The 25,320-nt window shown below is 34.8% G+C and overlaps 1 protein-coding gene across 1 annotated transcript in view; it reads left to right on the forward strand.

Annotated features, from left to right (window-relative positions):
- Positions 1-21,965, forward strand: part of LOC149792385 (uncharacterized) — a 102,949-nt gene extending 80,984 nt beyond the window's left edge. The window contains exons 26-34 of the mRNA XM_089970969.1: positions 437-516; positions 1,119-1,221; positions 2,350-2,503; positions 3,123-3,308; positions 7,548-7,683; positions 9,236-9,436; positions 15,380-16,730; positions 17,336-17,507; positions 19,408-21,965. Coding sequence (XP_089827095.1) covers positions 437-516; positions 1,119-1,221; positions 2,350-2,503; positions 3,123-3,308; positions 7,548-7,683; positions 9,236-9,436; positions 15,380-16,730; positions 17,336-17,507; positions 19,408-20,364 — 3,340 coding nt within the window. The 3' untranslated portion in view covers positions 20,365-21,965. The remainder of the gene's footprint in view (positions 1-436; positions 517-1,118; positions 1,222-2,349; positions 2,504-3,122; positions 3,309-7,547; positions 7,684-9,235; positions 9,437-15,379; positions 16,731-17,335; positions 17,508-19,407) is intronic.
- Positions 21,966-25,320: the final 3,355 nt, after the last annotated feature.

The following is a 25,320-nucleotide window of genomic DNA, read 5'->3' on the forward strand; positions in this document are numbered from 1 at the left end:
TTTTTTTAGTATTACGAATTCTGTAAACGTCAGGGCGGGTCACATATACAGCATGTCAAATGCGATACACATATTTTCATGTTCTACTGCAGCAGTCAATGGTGTCTCATGACATTAAAAGCGATCTAAGTTTAAAGAAGTTGCTATGATGGCGTACCATTGTTTACAAAGCTTCAAATATTAAGCAGTGAAATGATAATTCAATTTTACCCTTAGGGAAGCCTCAAGATAAATTAAAAGCAAAGTATTACTTGAGGAGGGTAGATAAAATTTTGGGGAAAAAGATTTCAATTTAATTAAAAACAGGGCAGTAACTAGACAGAAAAGCCGAGAGAAATAGATAGATAGATAGATTGCTGCCAATTCACGTTACCGATTCTTATGTGCTAGTTTTAAAGAAACATATTTTTATATCTTTTTATATAAATTTGTCTAGAATGGACAAGGACCAGTTCTTGAGGAGGAACGCTGAAATAATTTCTGGGAAGCTAGATAGGGACTACTATGACTATGAAGGTATTTGTTTGTGGACTTTGGTCCCAGTTCATTAAAATCCTTATTAAAATCTCGCTGGTCATAGTTAGCAAGCTATATTGTAGTTGTACGATTGTTGAAACAGTTTGTGATGTCATATAAGGATCCTAAGGATGAAGTAAAACTCACTGAAATGACAAAGTTGAATGAATTATACTTATTTACTATTAATTTTGATGTTATTGATACATGAATGTGATACTGGCTTTACAGGCTGAGTTCTGAAATCGCTTTTTAGGCTACCTGTGTCTTTTCTTATTGATTCGTCAATGTTTACCCTGATTGAGTCAGATAGAAACACTGAGGTTTTTATAACATCATTTAGAATTATAGTCTGAATGTTTACTAGATTTCATTGCAAAAAAATTAGACTATAACTGTATTTAGTTATGTGTTCTAAGACACTGTCCATGAAACGCATTTACCTGTAGGGCAGGTTTTCACATGGTAGGTCACAAATATGATATCGAGAAAAAATGAAATGAAATGAGGTAATATGTACTAGCTGATATTTCTAAAAAACACACACACACACACACACTACCTTTATATTTAAGTTCTTATTGCATGCTTACTTATTACAGCGCATATTTTCTTTGATGATGCCATGGAACTGAATGATAATGAGGAGTTTGTCCCAAATAAATTTGTGAAAATGTTTGTGAACTTAGTGGAGGAGGCAGCAAGGTATGTCTCATTTTGTATACGTACAATTATTCTGGGGGTGGGAAAATGTTGTTCTTGATTACCTTTTGCATACATCTTTGATCTTCAAAGGATTTATGTTAAATATCCCCACCTTTGCATGTACTTAGACTTATCGCTTCTATTTGTACATTGGTAACTTCTTTCATTTTAATTAGAATTCCATTTACAATCGAAGTTCATCATCAGCATGATGTTTCATGAAATGACGGCGTAGGATTCAAGACCAGAATGAGGCTCCATTGGATGACTGGTCGATGTCAAAATCATATTTTTATTGACAAGATGAATACATCTTTATGACATGATCTTCATCTGCATATTTAAATATCGGATATTCCTCATTAATGTGGTGTTTCACTATAATGGGTAGCTGAGGGACACTTCTAGGTCAAGGATGTATCCCATGAATAATGAGTTATAGGGCGTGTCTAAAACCAAGAGTTCTTATTTCATTCCTGCTCTTCGTTCAGACAGAATTAAATTGGCATCATGGAGAGGGTAATATCAAATTTACTGTTTAAAAGGATTGGTAGGTGACAAAGGTTCAAATGAATTCTAAAGAAATCCATAAATATTTCTGATCAGGCTGATCTGCATGCCCCTAGGTCTTACATCAGACTTCTGACGGCTTTTACTTCGTTGCTAAAACCAAACTGCCGCATTGGAATATGCCACATTTATAGCAATGCTCAATTAGAATAAAAAAACTAATTTTGAAATGTCTTTGTTCTCAGATGTATGAATAAATTTAACGTGTAACTTCTACTCAGAAAGTCGTCACTTAATGTACCTTTCACTGCTGCTTTGTTTTATCAAGGAAAACAAAATGATCAAACATGTACCAAACTCCTAAAGCATTTAGAGTGCACGTTCGGTCAGCTAAATTTAGATAGCTAGATAAATAGTCGCTTTCTTTCTAAGTTTAAAAAATGAATTTGAAACAAAGTAATTAAAATATGTCGATAGAATCTGTAATGAGTCTTGGAATTTTAAATAGACATACTTCTACTAAAAGAGGTTTATATTTTATTTTATTCAAAAAAAATATATTATAATATGGTTATAAGCAGATGGTGTTAACATTTCCTTGAACTTGTAAATTTTCAGTTCTGTGCATGAAAAACATATGGACATCAAAGACCCATATAGAGTTCCTACTCCCTACGGCGGTCAACTGATCTGGCAGATGCCTGGAGGCAATCTTTTATTTCTTCATATGAAAGACAAGAACAAAATTCGCCATAGGAAAAGATGGTCTCAGGTTCGTGAATAAGTCAATAATTAAAGAACAGCTACAACCAAGGTCCATACAAAAGTATTTCGATCTTTTCGGTTATTTTGGGGCCATCTTCTAGCCCAAAATTCACAGCAGGAGCCAATTTTGACGACTCGTACCTTACAGCTGCTATTATGCTGGCGTTATTATTCAGGAAACATGCAATGTATGTGTGTATAGTCTGTATGTGTGTATAGCCTGTCTGTATGTGTGTATAGTCTGTATGTGTGTATAGTGTAAGGTCACAAATACGTGTCCGTTGAAAAAGAAACATTAAAAAAAGACTTTAAATTCTCAGTGAATATGTTCATTATGCATCATATGTGGGTAGATTCTGATTCATGTAATCAAATTTTGTAGTTGAATGAAATAATTTAAGGACATGAATTTGCAATTGATATCACAATGTTCATTTCAAATATGCAGCCCACAATTGGGGCCATCTATTTTACAACAGTTCAGTACCCAATGATTCACATTTTATGTAGCTGAACTTGTGAAACAAGGAATCACATTTTCATGACTCTCAAGTTAAAAGTTTTCTTTTTCTTTCTTTTTGCATTAATTTCTCTATACAATGAAAACGTTTTCTTTTCTTGCTTAGGTGATGTACATGTATTACTTGCTAGGATTCAGAATCGTCCGCCAGTGTGAGGAAGTTGTTGTTGATGCCATAGAAAATGGAAAGCTTAACGAGTTGTTGTCATGGAGAGCTACACCTGATGATACCACCGCCAACTTTGGAAAAAGTCATGTTTTCCAGGCACTGGACTCAGAAGTTGTCCGCAGGGTAATGGAAAAGGAAATCCTTTATAATTTATATCTTGAATTTCTATGTTGTTTTCTGTTTATGTGCTTGCTTCATTCTCCCTTTAATGGTAGTTTAGTGATATCTACGGGTTCTCAAAAGGAATGAAATATCTAAACTCTCGGATTTTAGAGTGATCAGAATAAACATAATTATGATGACTGACAGAAGACAATGAAAAAGAGACATTTTTCAAAAGGGAATGAAACCATTTGTATTCTTAGTTGTTGTTGTTGTTGTATTTCTTTTAACCCTTTAGCTATGACTGCTGCATCTAAGCGTCTACTGTAAATAGCTCCTGAACCCCACTGACGCATATATGCAGTGTCAGTAAGCCTAGTTTACTACCCCAGTGCCGCTTATGTGCATATAGTTCAGCAGTATTCAAAACCACAGCATCGCATCTATGCGGACATGATCGCTATATTAACTAAACATTGATTGGTTGAAAGTACAGATGTTTAAATAGTTTTAATTATCATAACCAATGAGAGGACTGTTTACTCAACATTTTGATACAAGTTTGAAAGCTGAGAGGTTCAATTTAGACACACTGTCGGGGTTTTTCTGCACTTTGCAAAACACATGTATTTGAGTTAAACAAAGATGGATTCGATTTCAGATATGAGCAGCTTTAAAGGGTTCAGAGCAAGCGATATTGAAGAGTGTAATGGGTCATTCTTAGAAAATGGAACAGATATTGATGTTAGTCCCATTTCAACACCATATGCAAGTGATTTTTATCGGATGATGAGGCAGACATAGTCCAACTTGCACAATGGAGTTATGACCTTGCTGAGTTCGAGATCAATGATTTGTATTCTCATGTTGGTTCAACAATCAAGCTTGGACCACGAAGCAATGATAATGATTTTGTTCTTAAGTTTTTCTCCTGAATGTCTGGTGGAAAAGGTTGTGAAAGAAACAAATGATTATGCCAAGAAACAAATGATTATGCCAAGAAACCAAAAGCAAGACCATAAATGGTATGAAATCAGCATCACGTGGGCATGTCTTTGAATATACATCATGAAATCAGCATGACGGAGATGTGGGCATGTCTTGGAATATACATCATCACTTCTGTGTAGATAATGACTGTTTTGAGAGGTACCACTCTCAACTTTGTAATATGAGTGTGGATTTCATTCATGTTTTTATATGTACATATGTAAATATTGGATTTATTTTGTGTGATTCAAAACAATTTACATGACTGGGATTTCTTGTATGATGGGATGTAGGAGTATATTAAGTGGAAATATATGAATAACACACACTATACAATGTAAGCTGTTTTTTATTTCATTGAAATCCAGCAAAAACTAATGAAATAATGAATATGAATGTAACCATGTTTTTATTGTCAGTTTCTGTAGTCCGCCATGATGATGCTCTAGTATTCAGCCTAGCAACCAGCCTTAGTAGTCTCAGTCACTGCCATTTCACCCCTGTCTGCGTGGGTTTGAGTTTCAGATTCGGCCAATGTGGGTATGTGAGAAAGCTTGCCAGTATCTTCTTGTGGGTTCGTGGTTCTTTCCTGGGTTTTCCCAGATTCTTCCTCCCCCATTAATACTGGCTGCCATGTATAGCCTATCGTGTGCTGAAAAATGGCGTTAAAACCCCACAACAACAACAACAGCATCATTTGCATCATCAATGCGTCTTTGATCAAAATCACCAACAAATTCAAGAAGTTCCCAGGATCTCTGCTATATTGTATCAAAGTATACAGATCATAGTGGCATCTACATTATCAGTGTAAAGCTATTATGCAAATTTGATTTTTGTACTATTTCCAATAGCTAATCTAATTCATTCTCTCTCTGCCTCTCTCTCTCTCTCTCTCTCTCTCTCTCTCTCTCTCTCTCTCTGAAAATTTAGAAATATCTAATAATTATAAATCAATTAGTATAGATAAATACTGACACATAAGCAGTAATGGGAATAAAAAAGATACACCAGATGCAAGAGGAGTACTATATACAAATATTGGTATACATTATTATAATGATGTCAAACATTCCCGCACGGTTCAAGGCTGCTTTCACAATGGATGAATCACTTGACGAAAAATAAAGAAACGTGGTATACATTAGTGAATGATGTTTATTCTATATAAAAAATATAGTCCATAAATATGAGGAGAAACTGCCCCAGATGAGAATCAAACCACGGTCAATTGCATGAAATTTAAAAATTTACCTTCTTTAAACTTTGACAATTTTATGAATGTAGGTAGTTAAAATATATATAAATTGCTTAAATGATGATCCATTATAAGAATTTTGAAATAAATTACAGCAAACTAGTATGAAAGGGAAATCTGTGTAACCTTACAAAATAAAATAGTTTCCAAAAGCTGTGCCAATTTCAAGGTAGAATCGACTTTAACCTTCCAATGTGGTTCAGCTGCAACTACAACTTCTACATAGATCAACTGTGGAGGTAACCACATGTTTCCTTCCATGTAAAATCTAAGTATTTGATTAAATATTCAATGTACCAATTTGATTGTGGCATCAGAATTATGCAAGAATCATTTTATATAATGAGAGAGTGTCTAATAAAGTCAGTAATATTCATACGTTCTGACAATGGGGTGCAAAATTTAACCGTTTTTATCAAACATTTTAATCTTCATTAATTCAAATATAATTAATCTTTAAGATAATTTGTAAGTAAAGACCTGTTTATTATGGACACTTGTATAATTATCTGAGTAATGGTAGGAAAACAGCTTATGATATTTTAATTTATTAAAATAAACAGTTAATAAGATTTGTAATGAATCAGTTAAACTTCAAGTCTATAGAAATTTAATTTTCTGTCAGTCAGAGCTGTCTCAGAGTGTCATTAGAAACGTTTCAACTGTTGTCTTCTAACAAAATTTGTTGTTTTATTTTGTCTAGGCAACATTTTCTTCCAAATGTTAAATTGAAACTTTAAATTCTTCCTTAATTGTAATTGTTAATGGCTGTTGAATTTTATAACTATTTATTAGTAAATGGGATTTCAGGCAACGTCCGTGTATTACAAACACAAGTAATTGACTTTCAATACATAAACAAAAATATTTTTTGAAGATGCCATGAAGGGCTTTCAGTTATTAATACATGTAATTTGGTTATTAAATTTAAAATTATTTAAATCATTTTCACCTTTTAAAAATTTCGTTGTTTTGTAAAGATTTGAACCTAATTCTCTTTTCATATCATTTAACTTTGTGTTCATTTCATGTATTGTATTGACCCCTTCAAGTATTGTATTGTCCCCTTCAAGTATTTTTCAAGTATTGTATTGTCCCCTTCAAGTATTTTTCAAGTATTGTATTGACCCCTTCAAGAATTGTATTGTCCCCTTCAAGTATTGTATTGACCCCTTCAAGTATTGTACTGTCCCCTTCAAGTATTTTTCAAGTATTGTATTGTCCCCTTCAAGTATTGTATTGTCCCCTTCAAGAATTGTATTGTCCCCTTCAAGAATTGTATTGTCCCCTTCAAGCATTGTATTGTCCCCTTCAAGAATTGTATTGTCCCCTTCAAGAATTGTATTGTCCCCTTCAAGTATTGTATTGTCCCCTTCAAGTATTGTATTGTCCCCTTCAAGAATTGTATTGTCCCCTTCAAGTATTGTATTGTCCCCTTCAAGTATTGTATTGTCCCCTACAAAATATTCATACTTATGAATACAATAAATGGGCTTCTGTAAATTCATTCAACACAAATGTTTTCCAATTTTCAAAACATAAGATTTAAAGTTTGAAATAAATATCAATGAACTCTAATTTCATCATGCACTCTTGATCTTCCCATTGCCTGTGATTTATTTATTAATGCAATAGTGTGAATGTTGGATGGTAGCAAGTATGCTAAGTTGTTGTTGTTGTTGTAGGGTTTAACACCATTTTGCAGCACACGATAGGCTATACATGGCGGCCAGTATTAATGGTGGAGGAAGAACCCGGGAAAACCCCAGAAAGAACCACCGACTCACGAGAAGCTACTGGCAAGCTTTCTCACATACCCACATTGGCTGAATCCGAGACTCGAACCCACGCAGACAGAGGTGAGATGGCAGTGATCCGTAACGGAGAGCGCTTTAGACTACTCGGCCACTCGGGGCCCCGCAAGTATGCTAAGAACTGTTTACCAATTGTCCTATTCGATTAGGTACCTAGTACTTTTAATACTGTGTAATTTTCTTGTTTTGGTTGTCAAGGCTGAAAACACATACCTTTTGGCCCTGGACGGAGATGTTGATTTTACCCCTGGTGCTGTGAGACTTCTGTTAGACAGGATGAAAAAAAGCGAGGAGACAGGGGCAGCGTGTGGTAGGATTCACCCGATTGGATCAGGTTTGTGTTTTTACAGCTGTTTGCAATTTGAATCGGAAAAAAAATCCTCACAGAGGTTATATTGCTGAATGTAAAATTTGGCTAATTTTGCCAACTGGCAAAACCTTCGGCTGGTTAGACTAAAAGGATTGATTACATTGGCAAGTTTTAATTTTTTGCACTGACGCTACAATTCCTGTTGCCTTAGCAACAAATAACTCTCCAAAATCAGAAGAATGCTGCAAACATCATCTTACTTATTTTTCTTTCATTTAACATATATTGAAGTAACTCTTACATTTTGGGCTAAAGTATTGCTAAATTATGTTGATCTGTCAGATATTATTATTAACTGCAATGGAGCACACATGGTTAAAGACATGAAAGACATCAACATCATCCTGAAAGACATTAACATTATCATTATCACACAAGAACAGTGTACTGTCAACCATTATATTGTTGTCACATTTAACAGTGTACTGTCAACCATTATATTGTTGTCACATTTAACAGTGTACTGTCAACCGTGATATTGTTGTCACATTTAACAGTGTACTGTCAACCATGATATTGTTGTCACATTTAACAGTGTACTGTCAACTGTGATATTGTTGTCACATTTAACAGTTGGCTGTCAATGTACTGTCAACCGTGATATTGTTGTCACATTTAACAGTGTACTGTCAATCTTGATATTGTTGTCACATTTGACAGTGTACTGTCAACCATTATATTGTTGTCACATTTAACAGTGTACTGTCAACCATGATATTTTTGTCACATTTAACAGTGTACTGTCAACCGTGATATTGTTGTCACATTTAACAGTGTACTGTCAACCGTGATATTGTTGTCACATTTAACAGTGTACTGTCAACTGTGATATTGTTGTCACATTTAACAGTTGGCTGTCAATCATGATATTGTTGTCACATTTAACAGTGTACTGTCAATCTTGATATTGTTGTCACATTTAACAGTGTACTGTCAACCGTGATATTGTTGTCACATTTAACAGTGTACTGTCAACTGTGATATTGTTGTCACATTTAACAGTGTACTGTCAACCATTATATTGTTGTCACATTTAACAGTGTACTGTCAACCATTATATTGCTGTCACATTTAACATGCAGGCACCATGAGAATGAAGTCAAGTGAAGCATCATCTCCAAACAAACTGCATTATCTCATTTCATAGTCTTACAAAACAAACATTTTGTAAATGTGGTCTCGAATTAAGTATTTTCGACCCATTTTGATGGGATTTAAATTAACAGTCTCATTCGATGAACCCTGGATTGTTTCTTTTTCTAAGAGAAAATACTACTCGGATATACCAGGCCCGGTCGGATTATAAGATAAATATTTGCTCTTTCCTGATCAGGTTCTCATTGTTTTATGGGTGACTCAAATGGGTGTGTGGGGAAACTGGACAAATATTTTATAGTTTTCAAAATGGATAGTGATTTAACTTAAAAGCATAGAAGTTTATGTGTGTTTAAATAATTTAAATATATTACAATTATGGTGGATACATATATATATACCATTGGTATGTTTATTTTAGGACCAATAGTCTGGTACCAACAATTCGAATACGCCACAGCCCACTGGCTTCAAAAAGCCACAGAGCATGTTCTTGGCTGCGTTTTGTGCAGTCCTGGATGTTTCTCCCTATTTCGTGGGTCAGCATTAATGGACGACAACGTTATGCGAAAATATACCATCCTACCAACAGAGGCCATACACCATCTTATGTATGATCAAGGTAAATGTAAAATGTTTGTTACATTTAAGCTGAATGTCATCTGGAAAATAATCATCATATGCAGTGACCATTAACACATTTTTATGGTACTATTAGTGAAACCTCTTCGAATACACCTGGGTGTCGAAGACAAGGATATTATTAAACCCAAATCAATCGAACTCATAAATGTGATCAGATAGAAAATTCTTCACATTGTAGTGTTGTTGTTGTAAGCAGTGAGTTCAATAAAAAAAATTCCAAAGGGATGATAGACAAAAAAATGTTAAAACTGCCAAAGCTAAAAATTAAAACCTTCAGAAAGTTTACGTAATTAATGGTAACATTTACGTGAACAAGGTGAGTAATTACTGAAACAGTAAATATGCATAGAAGTTAGTAGAAGACATTATTTAATTTGGAATAGAAATGATTACTTTTATGTACAATGCTTCTGTCCCATAAGAGGGTCGGACAATTAATCCAAGGGTTGTGGGTTTGATACCCAACTAGACCAGTCCTGGTAGGCTGCCTCCATACATCCCTGGAAAAGACCAGAGCTTTCATTTTGCTGGCATGTTAAAATGGCCCTTTAAACTAGCAAAACAAAGAAACAAATGTACCGCTACATCCACATTTTATTGGAAATATGCAAAATATATATGGGGGTGGGGATGGTGGTGAATTAGCAAGCACATTAATATATTGGCATGAGACCAAGCTAAATGCATCTAGTTAATTTCATTGGCAGCTAATAACAGCTATTATAAAAGTTACAGATGACCAGATTCTATATTTTCTCTGCTAATTAAGGTACAATAAAGTTTATGTATAATCATTGTAGCTTTGAAGTTTGACATTTCATATACGCAATTTTTTATAACTGCACAAGCAACAATCTTGTTTATATTTGGAGTCTTCTAGAAACTAGGTTACCATTCAGGTTATATCTATGTGTCATGTTTATTTCAAACCGGGACATCCAGACACAAGATGCAAAAGGGTGGAAGGATGAGGATATATGATAGCTCGTTTAAACCAGAAGTCAACAAGTCGGACAGCCAAAGATATGCCATCAATAGTTTGCAAGACCAAAGATAAATGATCTGGTTAATCTCTTCTGAGATTATTTCAACATAATCTGGATGAAGATATTTATGATGATGATGACTATTACTGACCAATATTATTGATGATGTTGTTGTTGTTGTTGTTGTGGGGTTTAATGCCATGTTTTAGCACATGATAGGCTATACATGGTGGCCAGTATTAATTTGTGGAGGAAGAACCCAGGAAAACCTCAGAAAGAACCACTGACCCATGAGAAGCTAGCGGCAAGCTTTCTCACATACCATTATTAGCCTAATCCAGGACTCAAACCCATGCAGACAGAGGTGAGATGGCAGTGATTCATAACGGAGAGCGCTTTAGACCACTCGGCTACTTGGGGCCCCATATTATAGATGTAAAAATGTATGTATAAAGGGCCTTTATTTCAACAACTGATATTACTTTTAGAAAGACATAGACTTACATTTCATTAATTGATGACATTGCATCAAAAATTTCAAATAATATATCCAAATCTTCGAATCATGTTCATTACTTCTAACTGAATAAACAATATTTAACCTAAGCAATTCATATAAGTGTTTACAAGAATACTGGTTGAGGTGCAAATTGGTTTATAACGATGGCAACAGCATAAGGATCATTATAATCTTCATCATTAACAGTAACATAAAAAACATTGACATCCCCACTATGATAATAATAATAATAATAATAATAATAATAATAATAACAATCGCCAGCATCATTGAAATCAATGCTACTACATCTGCTATAACTGACTCCCACCATTCACTACTCCCATAGTAACCCCCACCCTTCTGCGAGACATCAGTATCACACTATTGAATGTTTCTCATTAAAAGAACACTTGCATGCACTATTCCCTTAAAAATGCAGCACAAACTTAACAACTGTACATTTATATTTTAAATTTCTTATTTATCCCCTCTGATTTTGTGATAATTCCGTTTGCTAGTTATGCATTTTGTTCTGCAGTATAATGCGTGTCACTATTTTTTATTATAAAAAAAAATGCATATTAAAGACATTAAAATATTTAAATGGTGAAGAAGGAAGTTTGCAGCATAGCTTTTCAAAGCACACACATATGGACAAGATGCTATAGACCACGAACTTTACAACGGCTATCTTGATCCTCATGATTATAACTGAAGTAGCATCATTCATGACAGTAGTGAATACGAGACAAAGACGATGGTGAGGGCAGAATCATAAATAGCAGAGTGCTTTAGTTCTACTGCACAGATCAGTACACCTTATTCAAAAGGGGAATGATTATTGACTTGTTTTGAGATCTAATGCATCACATATGACCTTTGAAAGATACGAATACTTAATAATAGCAACATAGATGTAACACTGACATTAGAATGCTACTACTGCTGTGACTCAGCTAATTCATCTGCAAAGATTTTTCTTTTAAAAAAATATCTGTCAGAAGCAGTCAGTAAAAGTGTAGAAAGATTCTTGGGGTACTTAAAAGGTAAAGTCACCTCCGAGTTAGGATGCTGCGGGAAGCTAAATTAATTCATCTGTCCAACTGCGCTTCTGAAATATAGCATCTATAGATCACTCACCAAATTTTCCTACTGATGAAAAGAAACATTAGTCCTGCCTGTGTGTGCTGAAAACATTGATGTATTATTTATCAGTTTTTTCTTTATTAACATGAGCGTGTTTTGGAAAGGTTGTCTCTCTTTGTTCATTGAAATGTGCTATGAAATGTCTTTTTGTATCTCCTTCCCTGACAAAAATGTGTTATGAATTAATTTATTCTGTTTACTAACCAAAGTGTGTTGTGAAATAGTTTAGTCTCTTCATTGACTTAAACTTGTAATGAATTTGTTTATTGTCTTTATTAACCTAAACATATTGCGAAAAAGTTCCATCTCATTATTGACCCTAATGTGTTGTGAAATTGTCTGATTTGTTTATTAACATAAATGTGTTATGAAATAGTTCTCCTTTACTGACCTTAACGTTTCATGAAATTATCTCATCTGTTTACTAACCTAAGCATGTTGTGAAATTGTCTCCTTGCTTTATTCACTTAAACGTGTTGTGATATGGTCCCTATTTTTTATTGACCTTGACATGTTGTGAAATAGTCTCTTCTCTTCGTTAACCCAAGGGTGTTGTGATATAGTCTCCTCTCTTCATTAGCCTAAACGTGTTGTAAAATAGTCTCCTCTCTTCGATAACCTAAATGTGTTGTGAAATAGACTCCTCTCTTCGTTAACCTAAATGTGTAGTGAAAGTGTCTCCTCTCTTAGCCCAAACGCGTTATGGTATAGTCCCTATTTTTTTTGTTGACCAGAGGTCTCGCTAGGATTTTAAAACTAGGAGTCAAGGACTCCCATTTTGGTAAAAATAGGAGTCCCACCATCAAAAGTTGCAGTCTCTTCTTTCCTACAGAATCAACACAGACGTGAGTGCATCTATTTTTAGATGGAGAGGTTAATTTTCGTCATGTAATCACTCACTTTAATATAGCTTCATTACAACAGTCCATTGACAGGATTGCAAATTTATGGTTTATTTATTTGTCTACGTCATTGTAGTAATTTTAGGCAATGGTTAAAAAGTATCTGATTTGCTGTTTTTCCCCCCGTATTTTCGTAAATAAAATACGTGTCAAGTCGGAAAACAGCTTAGACCTTAAAGTGCATGTCGCGAATTCCACAACATTATCACATACGTTTCTGATCTACATAATTGGCATCTTAAAGTTAAAATCTTTAATAAAATAATACCTTGGCATTGCTTGCAATGATTTTATATTTTTCTGAAAATATTTGCCCGATGATTTACGAAAACAGACACTCTAATAAACTGGTACATCCCAGACTTAGCGAAGTCCGCTATTATTTCCCATTAGACCTACTGGTTCACTTGCAGTTTCAAACTAATTTTATGACGAACTAGTGTACAAGAGGCAGTTAATATATATCCAGATCACCGATTCTGATCTTGAAACACATGTTAGTATGTTTTATCATCAAAAGATATCATGCAGAAAATTGATGGTTGCTACTTTACTCGGAAAAGGGTTAATGGTCATTTAACTATCAAAACCTATGCTTGTGAATGGGCAAGAGTTTGTTTGTCAACGTAATTGATATAAAAAATAGGCCTAGCTACTACTGATGTATTGATGAATACATTTCTTCTGAATCTCGTTACAATCTTTGTAAGTTTGCCGTTTAACCACAAAATACTTATCCAAATCTATGAATGGCATTTTGTCCAGGTCTCAACATTTCTTGATTCTCATGCACTACTTATTCCGATACATTCGGAAATGAACACAATAATGAAAGCTAAAGTTGTTTATTTGAAGTACTTTTATAAAGGACTACATGTACATCTCTGGGTCTTCTGACTGAATTCAATCACTGTAAATATCAATACATTTTCCACCCGGCCGCCAGTCAAAGCCTTTGAACTTGCTGCCAATCTATTGCATCATGTTCTTTTTGATGTACTCTTATAATGGCAACATGTATGTACATCAAGGGGTCTTTCAGTCACTGAATTCTGTCATTGTAAACATCAGCACAGCTAACTGATCAATACATTTTTCCCACAAAGCAGGTGGCTGAAGCAGGACTGGCAATTCTTTGCATTTTGCCACACACCTATTACATGCGTATGGAGGACTCCCGCCTCAGTGATTTTCTGCGTCCCAGATAAAAAATTGGCGTCCAAATATGCGTAATCAAGCATTTCAAATATCTCTGTTGACCTTGACGTGTTGTGAAATAGTCTCCTCTCTTCATTAATGAAATAGTCTCCTCTCTTTTGTTAACCCAAATGTGTTGTGAAATAGTCTCCTCTGTTTGTTAATGAAATAGTCTCCTCTCTTTTGTTAATCCAAATGTGTTGTGAAATTGTCTCCTCTCTTCATTAACCCAAACATGTTGTGAAATAGTCTCCTCCCTTTGTTAATGAAATAGTCTCCTCTCTTTGTTAATGAAATAGTCTCCTCTCTTTTGTTAACCCAAATGTGTTGTGAAATAGTCTCCTCCCTTTGTTAATAAAACAGTCTCCTCTCTTTTGTTAACCCAAATGTGTTGTGAAATTGTCTCCTCTCATCATTAACCCAAACACGTTGTGAAATAGTCTCCTTTCTTTTGTTAACCCAAATGTGTTGTGAAATTGTCTCCTCTCTTCACCCAAACGTGTTGTGAAAATATCTGCTGTCTTTGTTAACCCTAACATGTTGTGAAATAGTCACCTCTCTTTGTTAATGAAATAGTCTCCTCTCTTTTGTTAACCCAAACGTGCTATGAAATTGTCTCCTCTCTTCACCCAAACTTGTTGTGAAATTGTCTCCTCTCTTAACCCAAATGTGTTGTGAAATAATCTCTTCTCTTCGTTAACCTAAACGTTTTATCAAAAGGTGTCTACTCTTTATTACATCCAAGTGACTTCTATCTTTCACACAGCTCAACCACACATTTATGCCTTAGAATTTTTCACTGTAGATAGATATAATAAACTGATGAAGGAAGGTTTCTGTACCAATATTGTTCTCAATTTTGTATCAATTTTATTTTTGCTTTATCGATCTACATTCCATAATTATTCACGATTAGCTGCAAATGAACTTGCCATGACATTGATCATGCATTTGACATCACCAGTTTAACAATGTAACCATGGTAACAGAGACACACTTCATGAAATATATTGAGTATAAAGATTTAGAAGTGTTGGTATTACAATTCAAAGTATGAAATAATACAAAATGTGGTTTTTGATTCTATAAGTTTGGTTTTCACGAAGTCAAAATCATATGTACATAACTCATCACATTTATGTCACATACGTAATGATGACCTTTCGTATATTTATATAATTCATTAGGTGAGGACCGATGGCTCTGCACTCTTCTCCTACAACAAGGATACCGGGTTGATTATGCTGCAGCCTCAGATGCTTACACTTATGCACCAGAAGGTTTTGAGGAATACTTCAATCAGAGACGACGCTGGACACCTTCAACGGTGGCAAATATTGTGGACCTTTTGGCTGATTACAAAAATACAATATCAGTCAATGGTAACATTAGCATGTTGTACATACTCTACCAGTTTGCCCTTCTTGTTTCCGCAATGATTGGCCCTGCTACTGTGTTGATGATGATAGCCGGAGCATTTCGCCTCGTTTTTAATTTAACAGTCGAATGGTCATATTTGGCAACACTTGCCCCAGCGGTGATTTACTTTGTTATTTGCTTCTTTTTGAAACCCAAGTGGCAGATCCTTGTAGGAGAAATATTCACAGGAATGTATGCTTTTATTATGATGATTGTATTAGTTGGTACCATTGTGACGGCCATCACAGAAGGTATCTTCCACCCCAGTGTGATATTCCTCACATTTTTGGTTGGTATATACATTATTGCAGCACTTCTTCATCCAAAGGAGTGGTTCAATATTGTCTTTGGTCTGCTGTACTTCCTTCTTATTCCGAGTGGATACTTGCTGCTCATAATATACTCACTCGTCAATTTAAATGTTGTTTCCTGGGGAACACGAGAGGTACCGAAGAAGATGACCAAACAAGAAATGGAGGCACAAAAATTGGAAGAGGAAAAAAAGAAGAAAGAAAAGGCAGAGAAGCCTAGTTTTTTTGCTCGACTATTCCCGTCAGCACAAATCAAGGACATATTCGACACATTCCGTAAAATGACAGAGGGTCAGAAAGAGAAGCAAGAAGATAAGTTCGTCAATGTTTTCAAGAGACTTCAAGAAAATTTAGAACGTCTTTCTTCCAAGGGCAAAGAAGAGCATACTAATCAAGAAGAGGCAAATGCAATGACCCTGGATGTACAGAATCAACCTGAGAGTGTTGTTGTACCTCAGAAAATGGAAGGCAGTATAAATGTGTCTGTTAGACATGAAGATCCTGAATACGACGAAGTTGGGAGAATTCCTGGCGAGAAGAGACCTCTGAAAGGAATCTTAAGAAAAAAGAAAAGCAATATTTCCTTTGAGGAGAGAAGAGAAAAAACTGTGTCAATTGATGATACCATCACAATACAAATACAAGATAGCGGCAGAAGAGAGACTGAAGACATCTACGACAAAATTGGACCCATGAAAAGAAATGACATGATCAATCCAGCATGGCTTGAGGACACAGGTGTTGGACAAGGAGAAGTTATGAAGATGATGGACAATGAAAAAGCCTTCTGGGAAGGGTTTATTGCAAGGTGAACCGTTTTCATACCGTTTACTTTGTTAATTGCTTTGTATATAATGTATATTAGAATCTATGACCCTTATCAAGTTTACGAAAGATAAGCACTCAGTATCCAATGTTTGATGCAGAAAGATTTTGGAAATTTTCTAAATGACTAAGCTAGCCAAGCGATGAAAAATGTGGAACAAAATGTTAATTATATTGGTCAGATACGTGTCTTTTATGGTATTTTACAATTACCTCAGGTGTTAAATCAGAAAAAGTTGTTTATGTTTTACAAAAATTAAAAGCTGAAATCATGGAATCCACTTAGATGTCTTTTTTCTTCTTGAATCTCTTTATTCCACGCCATGTGTTTCAGCTGATACTATATATTGTTTCCCAAATGATCATATTTGTATAACGAATTTGGCTTGGACGAAGCAAATAAGATGTTAAATTTGACATTTAAAAAACAGAAGAAAGATATTGCATTATATTTCCATCTACACAATACTCTGTGAATGCTCTTTTAGTCCTTTACTTTGTGCAATGATTCAATATGTATGCATTTTCTATAGCGTGACAGCATTATAATTGAAGTATAATTTAATTAACTAGTTTATTTTGCTTTAGATACCTGTATCCACTGGATAAGGATCCACAGAGGGAGAAGGAGATGGCCACCAGCCTTCTCCAACTCAGAAACAGTGTGGCTCTTGGTGTCGCAATGATCAATCTGTTGTGGATGGCAATCAACTTTATGTTTCAGCTTAAAGGAGGACTAACTGTTTCAATTTCATATGCGGTAAGTAGCTGGTACCATGTACCCTGTGAAAGAAGTGGTGTTGGAAAGAAAGTACAAGTGTGTACTTCAGTGTTTATACTTTATTCATTATTCCATAATAATAAAAGTGAAATATAAATCCACATTTGCAAATCTTTCAAGAGGTGTAGGGAAGGAATTTCACGTGTACGAATGGATGAACCCAAGTTGCTATTAAAAACTGTGTGAAATTAATTAAACAGCCATGATATGGGCAATACTTTTTGTTGAGAAATTACTGACTTAAAGAACTGAATCCGTAGAAAACAATTCAGAAAACATAGTATCATTGGCAATGGTTAAAATGTATCCATAGAAAGCAATTCAAAATCATACAATCATAACCATTAGTTAAAACGTAGCCATTGAAAGTAAGTCAAAAACATACAATTATAGCCATTGGTTACAAATTGTCCATAGAAAGCAAGTAACAATAAAACATACAGGCATTGGCATTGGTAAAAACATACCCATAGAAAGCAAGTCAAAAACATACAATCATTGCCATCAGTTAAAATAGCCATAGAAAGCAAATCAAAAACATACAGTTATTGCCATCAGTTAAAATAGTAATGAAAGCAAGTCAAAAACATACAAGCATTGCCATCAGTTAAAATAGCCATAGAAAGCATCTCAAAAACATACTGTTATTGCCATCCGTTAAAATAGCCATAGAAAGCAAGTCAAAAACATGGTTATCGCCATCAGTTAAAATAGCCATAGAAAGCATGTCAAAAACATACAGTTATTGCCATCCATTAAAATCACCATAGAAAGCAAGTCAAAAACATACAATCATTGCATTCAGTTAAAATAGCCATAGAAAGCAAATCAAAAACATACAGTTATTGCCATCCGTTAAAATAGCCATAGAAAGCAAGTCAAAAACATAGTTATTACCATCAGTTAAAATAGCCATAGAATGCAAGTCAAAACATACAATCATTGCCATCAGTTAAAATAGCCATAGAAAGCAAGTCAAAAACATGGTTATCGCCATCAGTTAAAATAGCCATAGAAAGCATGTCAAAAACATACAGTTATTGCCATCCATTAAAATCACCATAGAAAGCAAGTCAAAAACATACAATCATTGCATTCAGTTAAAATAGCCATAGAAAGCAAATCAAAAACATACAGTTATTGCCATCCGTTAAAATAGCCATAGAAAGCAAGTCAAAAACATAGTTATTACCATCAGTTAAAATAGCCATAGAATGCAAGTCAAAACATACAATCATTGCCATCAGTTAAAATAGCCATAGAAAGCAAGTCAAAAACATACAATCATTGCCATAAGTTAAAATAGCCATAGAAAGCAAATCGAAAACATACAGTTATTGCCATCAGTCAAAATAGTAACGAAAGCAAGTCAAAAACATACAATCATTGGCATCAGTTAAAATAGCCATAGAAATCATCTCAAAAACATAGTTATTGTCATCAGTTAAAATAGCCATAGAAAGCATGTCAAAAACATACAGTTTTTGTCTTCAGTTAAAATAGCCATAAAATGCAGGTCAAAAACATACAATCATTGCCATGGTAAATTGCTTGTTTACTATTCATATGCAAGATTCATCTTCATTCAAAACTTGCCCATGGAGTTGAAAATGAGTTCTAGACTGGTTTGTTTTCATTTGATACAACATAATAACATAATTCATGCTATATGTGCAGCTATATAGAAAATATTACTCCATCCAAACAAATACTCCGACCTTAAATATATTTGTATAAACTGTTGTAACAAGATTTTATAAATTGATTTTTAACACATTAAGATGTTTGTTGAAACATAATAACCATATATATTTCAGCTTAATCAAATTCGATAATTTAAAATAGAAAGAATAGTTAATGGAAACATGTTTTGTTTCAGTCACCTACAAAAGATGACTATTTGGATGAGGCGGCCCCAACAAACGAATATGTCGCTAAAGTCGACCTGCTTGGGCTTCTTTTTGTGTTTGTATTTGCTTTTATCCTAATACTCCAAATAGCTGGCATGATCATGCATCGCTGGGGAACCTTTCAGCACTTTATCTCCATCACAGAACTGTGGAATCCATTCAAATCTACCAAGCTTAAGCGACAGCTTGCAGAAAAAGAACGTGGAATGACTGCAGAGGATGCTGTGGAAGTATGTAAGAAGATCCTTGCTGAACCCCTTCCTGAATATGTATCTGATGAGGAGGAGGAGGATGAAGAAAGAATCAGGGAGGAGTTTAAGGAGCAGCTCAAGAATATTCAAATGCATGGATCTCGTCATGCAATAGGTAAGTCAGCAAATCTGCAAACTTCCCTGAGAACCTCCATGTACAGAGGCTCCGGGAGATTTGACCTGAACGAAGCAAATGGGACTTCTAGAACACTGCAACTGTCTCTTGGCCAAAGCTTGAAGAGGATCTTAGGAGATACATACAGAGAAACTGAAAATGACAAGGCACCAGAAGAGAAGGAAGAGCTAGAGAAGATGAGAAGGTCCCACCAACTCATGCATCAGAAGAAAGAAGGTCCACTGCCTGATCCACCAAAGACTTTTGGCCATTTTAGTGGTGCCCAATTAAGTTTGTGGAGGAGAATACGAAGTGAAGAGTTGACCAGGAAAATACCTGGATACGATGAATCAGAGCGAAATATATCTAAATCAATGTCAGCCTTTCCTGGTGTACCAGAGTCAGAGGAGAGGATATACGACGAGATACCATGGGCGGGAACAATGGGACGACAACTTGGAAAGAGGTTGAAGGTGCTGCATAAAATGAGAAAAGGAACACAGAGCTTGTTCATGGAAGATCATAGGCCATTTGGAGCACAGGATCAGCTTCTACTGTAAATGTATTTTTTTCCTTTCTAATTATTGAACATGAAAATATATTTCTTATTCACTCTTTATTGGGTATCTTGAAAGAGAAGTTTACAAAGTTTTGTGTGACATTCTGTTCCCATTACAGCATGATACTATTAATATGAGAATAGATATAATTATACTAGCCCCGTTGATTTGTCTTGCTCCCGTCCTCATTGTATGATCTGCATGTCCAATACATCAACTTTATGACTGTTGATGTTCACACATTTTCAGATTTTTGTCACACAGTAAAGTTTAGTAACTATTTGCTAATTTTCGTGGCCTAATTAGCATGAGCCACAACTTTAATGCTTGTTCACTTTTCCTTCCAAAACGGAATTCCATGCTCTATTTCTGGGTTATGTACAACTGCATATAATGCCTTATTGGATGGAAAAAATTTCTCATGTATGTGCCTACTGTCCTCACTCTGTCTGACTGTATGTCTCCCTATATATATATAATTGGGGGTGGAGGGGGTATGCATGTGTGTGAAACCTGTGCAGGTGCGCTGGAGCATAAATGTATTTGTATGGGCTTTTTCGTAAAGCCAAGGTGTTATCACGTCTCGTTGTTATATATCATTGACCATTCTATGAAACTATTATGTAAGTAATATTCCTTTTATAGGGAAGAAGACGGGATGCATTAAAGCTACTATATGTAATGGTAGTATGTTTGATCATTATAGATTGTTTGTAAAATTCATATTAGCAATTCTTAAAAAGTTCTTAGTGTATGACATTACTGGATGTAAATGTCTTCCTAATGTATAACATTGCAGGGTGGAAATATCTTGCTAATGTGTGACAGTAAAGAGTGGAAATGTCAAGCTAATGTACAACATCACAGAGTGTAAATGTCTTGTTGATATTTAACATTAAATACTGGAAATGTCTTGCTAATGTATGACATTAAAAGTGGAAATGTCTTGCTAATGACATTCGAAAGTGGAAATGTCTTGCAAATGCATGACATTAAAAGTGGAAATATCTTGCTAATGACATTCAAAAGTGGAAATGTCTTGCTAATGTATGACATTCAAAAGTGGAAATGTCTTGCTAATGTATGGCATTACAGAGTGGAAATGGCTTGCAAAATGTCTTGCTAATGATATTAAAAAGTGGAAATGTCTTGCTAACGTATGACATTCAAAAGTGGAAATGTCTTGCAAAATGTCTTGCTAATGTGTGATATTAAATAGTAATTTCACTTTGTTATGATATAATCAAAGCTTCCTTCCCTCTATAATGTATAAAATTGTTCATAGATTGTTAAATTTTATTTAAAGCATCGGACTGATAATATATAAATCATAATCAGTCTATATATATATATATATATATATATATATATATATATATATATATATATATATATATATATATATATATATATATATATTCCAGAGCTATGCAAGTTGGATTGGGTAATACAGCAATGGATTGTAGAGCAATAATTATTTAGCAATTAAACTGTGATATAAGGAGCTTCTTTTCATGTACTTCATGAACATGTAAAGACACACACACACATGCAGAGATTATCTCTCTCTCTCTCTCTCTCTCTCTCTCTCTCTCTCTCTCTCTCTATATATATATATATATATATATATATATATATATATATATATATATATATATATATATATATATGTATATACATATGTATATATAATATATATATATATATATATAGAGAGAGAGAGAGCATCAATATTTATCTGATATTCTGTTATATATATATATATATATATATATATATATATATATATATATATATATATATATATATATATATATAGGGAGAGAGAGAGAGAGAGAATTTAAATTTACAATATTTTTGTACATATGCAGCATACATTATTAAACATGTAATTTATTATATTGTTTTCACTTTACTTAAGACAGTTTTTTACCTTAAATGTTACATTACGAAAAGTATGTTGAGTCTAGAAACATTGATACCATTTGGTTCTACAATTATAAGAACAAAACATAATGATCATTTGGAAAGATACACGTTTGTTTGTGACATAACTGCAATATGAGAAGAGCCAGAAATAAATAACAAAGCGTCGTTGACAGTAACTAGCTTTGCATTTTTCGGAATTAAGAGTCTCAACATGTCTTGCCGTATTTTATGTTTATTTATCAAAGACTTGTTCAAATTTTAAAAAGAAATGTTTCCTTTTAGTGATAACCAAATGTGTGATTAAACGACATATTCACCACTGCACCGCACATTATAGTTTTATATATATGTATTTCTGTCTATGCCTCAGTGCTTCCATGCATTGGTGTGTACATGGATATCTATATGTCTGTCTGTCTACCTACCTACCGGCCTACCGATCTGTCTATCTATCTATCTATCTATCTATCTATCTATCTATCTATCTATCTTTCTTTCTTTCTTTCTTTCTCACCCATGCGACAGAATAATCTACCCGCTTTGCTTTTTCTATCTCATTCTGGTTATCTCAGATCAGTCATCGCAGTACTCGCACTAAGGACAACTTTATCAAGGGACGCAAACATCGTTGTCTTCTGCTTGGCCTGATGGGGTTGTTTTCCTATCCAACAAATGCCGACACAGGGAAATTTATCAAAATAGGTTTGGGACGAGAGAAAGAGATAACTTACAAAAATAAGATTAAAACTAATCGATCAAGGTAACTCAAAAAGAAAATGGACTAAAGCAATGGAACATCTTGACTCTTAAATGTAGGAGAGCAAAAATCGTCAATGTTTACCCCATTGTGACCCAGCTGAATCAAACATGTACCTGCAACCATTAATGACAAATAATACACTTACCAATTAGAAGGGATCAGTTATCTGCCCACAAGTTATTCAACTAGCATATTTCCATGTAGAACATATATCCACTACTATAAGCAACACTTGCCAAAATTTCCAAGACAGAAAATATAAATTTCCCACGAAACCGTGAACATGAAATTTCAGCACAAGGTTATCAGCTGGGTCTGTATTTGGAGGGTGTTTTATATTAATTAAAAAAGTTCCACCTCCTACAAAGAAAATAAGAGTTGCATTCGATAGTGACGGAGATCTCTAATTACCCATGAATAATCCAATCACGGTCACGTATGTAACGTGTAACCCTTCGCTATGTACCCAGCATCCTTTCATTATTTATAATATAACTTTTCTAAATTGGAACTGATGAAAACGAAACATTTTATTGTAATAAATATTAATTATTTTACTGTTAATGTCACATAACATCCATTTATTAAATGTGATAATACCTGAATACTAGTGAACGTTTTATGTTGATAATGTTTTGGTCACGCATACAAATTGTGTACTTCGGTCGGAACTGTCACGCCACAGTCCTCATCGACGAATATGTGTTAATGCGCCGCATGTAAACATTCGCGCGTTGACTATATTTCGAAAGTGTAGAAATGTTGTCACTTTAGAGGAAAGTATTGCGTGGGAAAAGGAATCTACGTTGGGATTTGCACCGAGACAAACCCAAGCCTCGTGGGGAGATAAATAATGTCACCACTTGACTGGGATTTTCTTGTCTCGATGCAATCCCCAGCATTTATGGATGTATGTATGTATGTACGGATGGGTATGCATAGAGCTCGCCCCATGGAAAACTCGCCCCATGGAGAACTCGCCCTGGGAGATCTCGGCCCAACGTATCTGGAGAAGTCACATCAGAGTGGTTGGAGAAGTCGTCCCAATTGGTTGGAAAAGTCATCCCAAAACTTGTCACCCAGATGACCTTTTTATAACAAATTAAATCATCTTTTACGTGATTCATGTTTATATTTATATATATACGCGATCACAAAAGAGTTATTAACTGGTAATCATAAAAAGCAGTATCATAGCAATATTCTAAGGACGAACTGAAGTCTTTATATAACACTGGACAACAAATTTTTACAAAAGTCATGTTACTGAAATAAAATTAGTCAATTCTTATCAATTTTTATGTGCTGAACACGAATATGACAGTCAAATTGCAAAATTGGCTCTAGTTTTTTTGTAATCTGCAAGAAATTAATGTTTACATAACGAAATGCATTCCAATAGTAAAAGGTCAACTGTAATAGCCTACCTATAAAAAATCAAGTCATTGACTACATCTTAGATTTCTTCGCCTGTCTCTTGTACAGCTGTTCGGGAGCATCTCTGAGGAGTGTCCAGCAGTAGTCAGCCAGCATTGTAGTGGACCATTTTCCCTGGTATCTTTGTTCCATTGTTGCGATATCTTGATGAAAACGTTCGCCGTGTTCATCACTAACAATACCACAGTTGCTAGGAAAGAAATCCAAATGGGAATGAAGGAAGTGAATCTTTAGAGACATATTGCAGCCAAGTTTCTTATACTTCATCAACATGTCTTCTACTAGTTCCTTATAGTTTTCTGCCCTAACATTTCCGAGGAAGTTTGTAGAAACTAGGCGAAAAGCATTCCATGCTTGTTTCGCGTCACCTTCCAGCAAGTTGTTGAACCGGTCATCTTTGAAAAGCTCTCGAATCTGAGGACCCACAAAAACTCCCTCTTTAATCTTTGCTTCGCTGAGTCGAGGGAATTTTTCATGCAGGTATCGGAATGCTGGCAAAGTCCGGTCAATGGCTTTCACGAAGTTCTTCATCAAACCTAGTTTGATGTGAAGGGGTGGTAGCAAGATTTTCTGAGCCTCAACCAGAGCTGGGTGTTGGATATTCTTCTATCCAATGGCTACATTCTGCCTGTGAGTCCATTCCTTCCTCATGTAGTGCATTTCCCTTGCTCGGCTATCCCACTCGCATAAGAAACACATGTATTTTGTATATCCTTGCTGCAGTCCCATTAAAAGGGCAACTACCTTCAAATCACCACAGAAGTGCCAGCTGTACTTGTTATACTCAATGGAATTCAGTAGCTGCCTTAAGTTATCGTATGTCTCTTTCA

Source organism: Sinohyriopsis cumingii, chromosome 9 (genome assembly GCF_028554795.1).
Source record: "Sinohyriopsis cumingii isolate HCF-2022 chromosome 9, ASM2855479v2, whole genome shotgun sequence".
Classification (NCBI taxonomy): Eukaryota; Metazoa; Mollusca; class Bivalvia; order Unionida; family Unionidae; genus Sinohyriopsis; species Sinohyriopsis cumingii.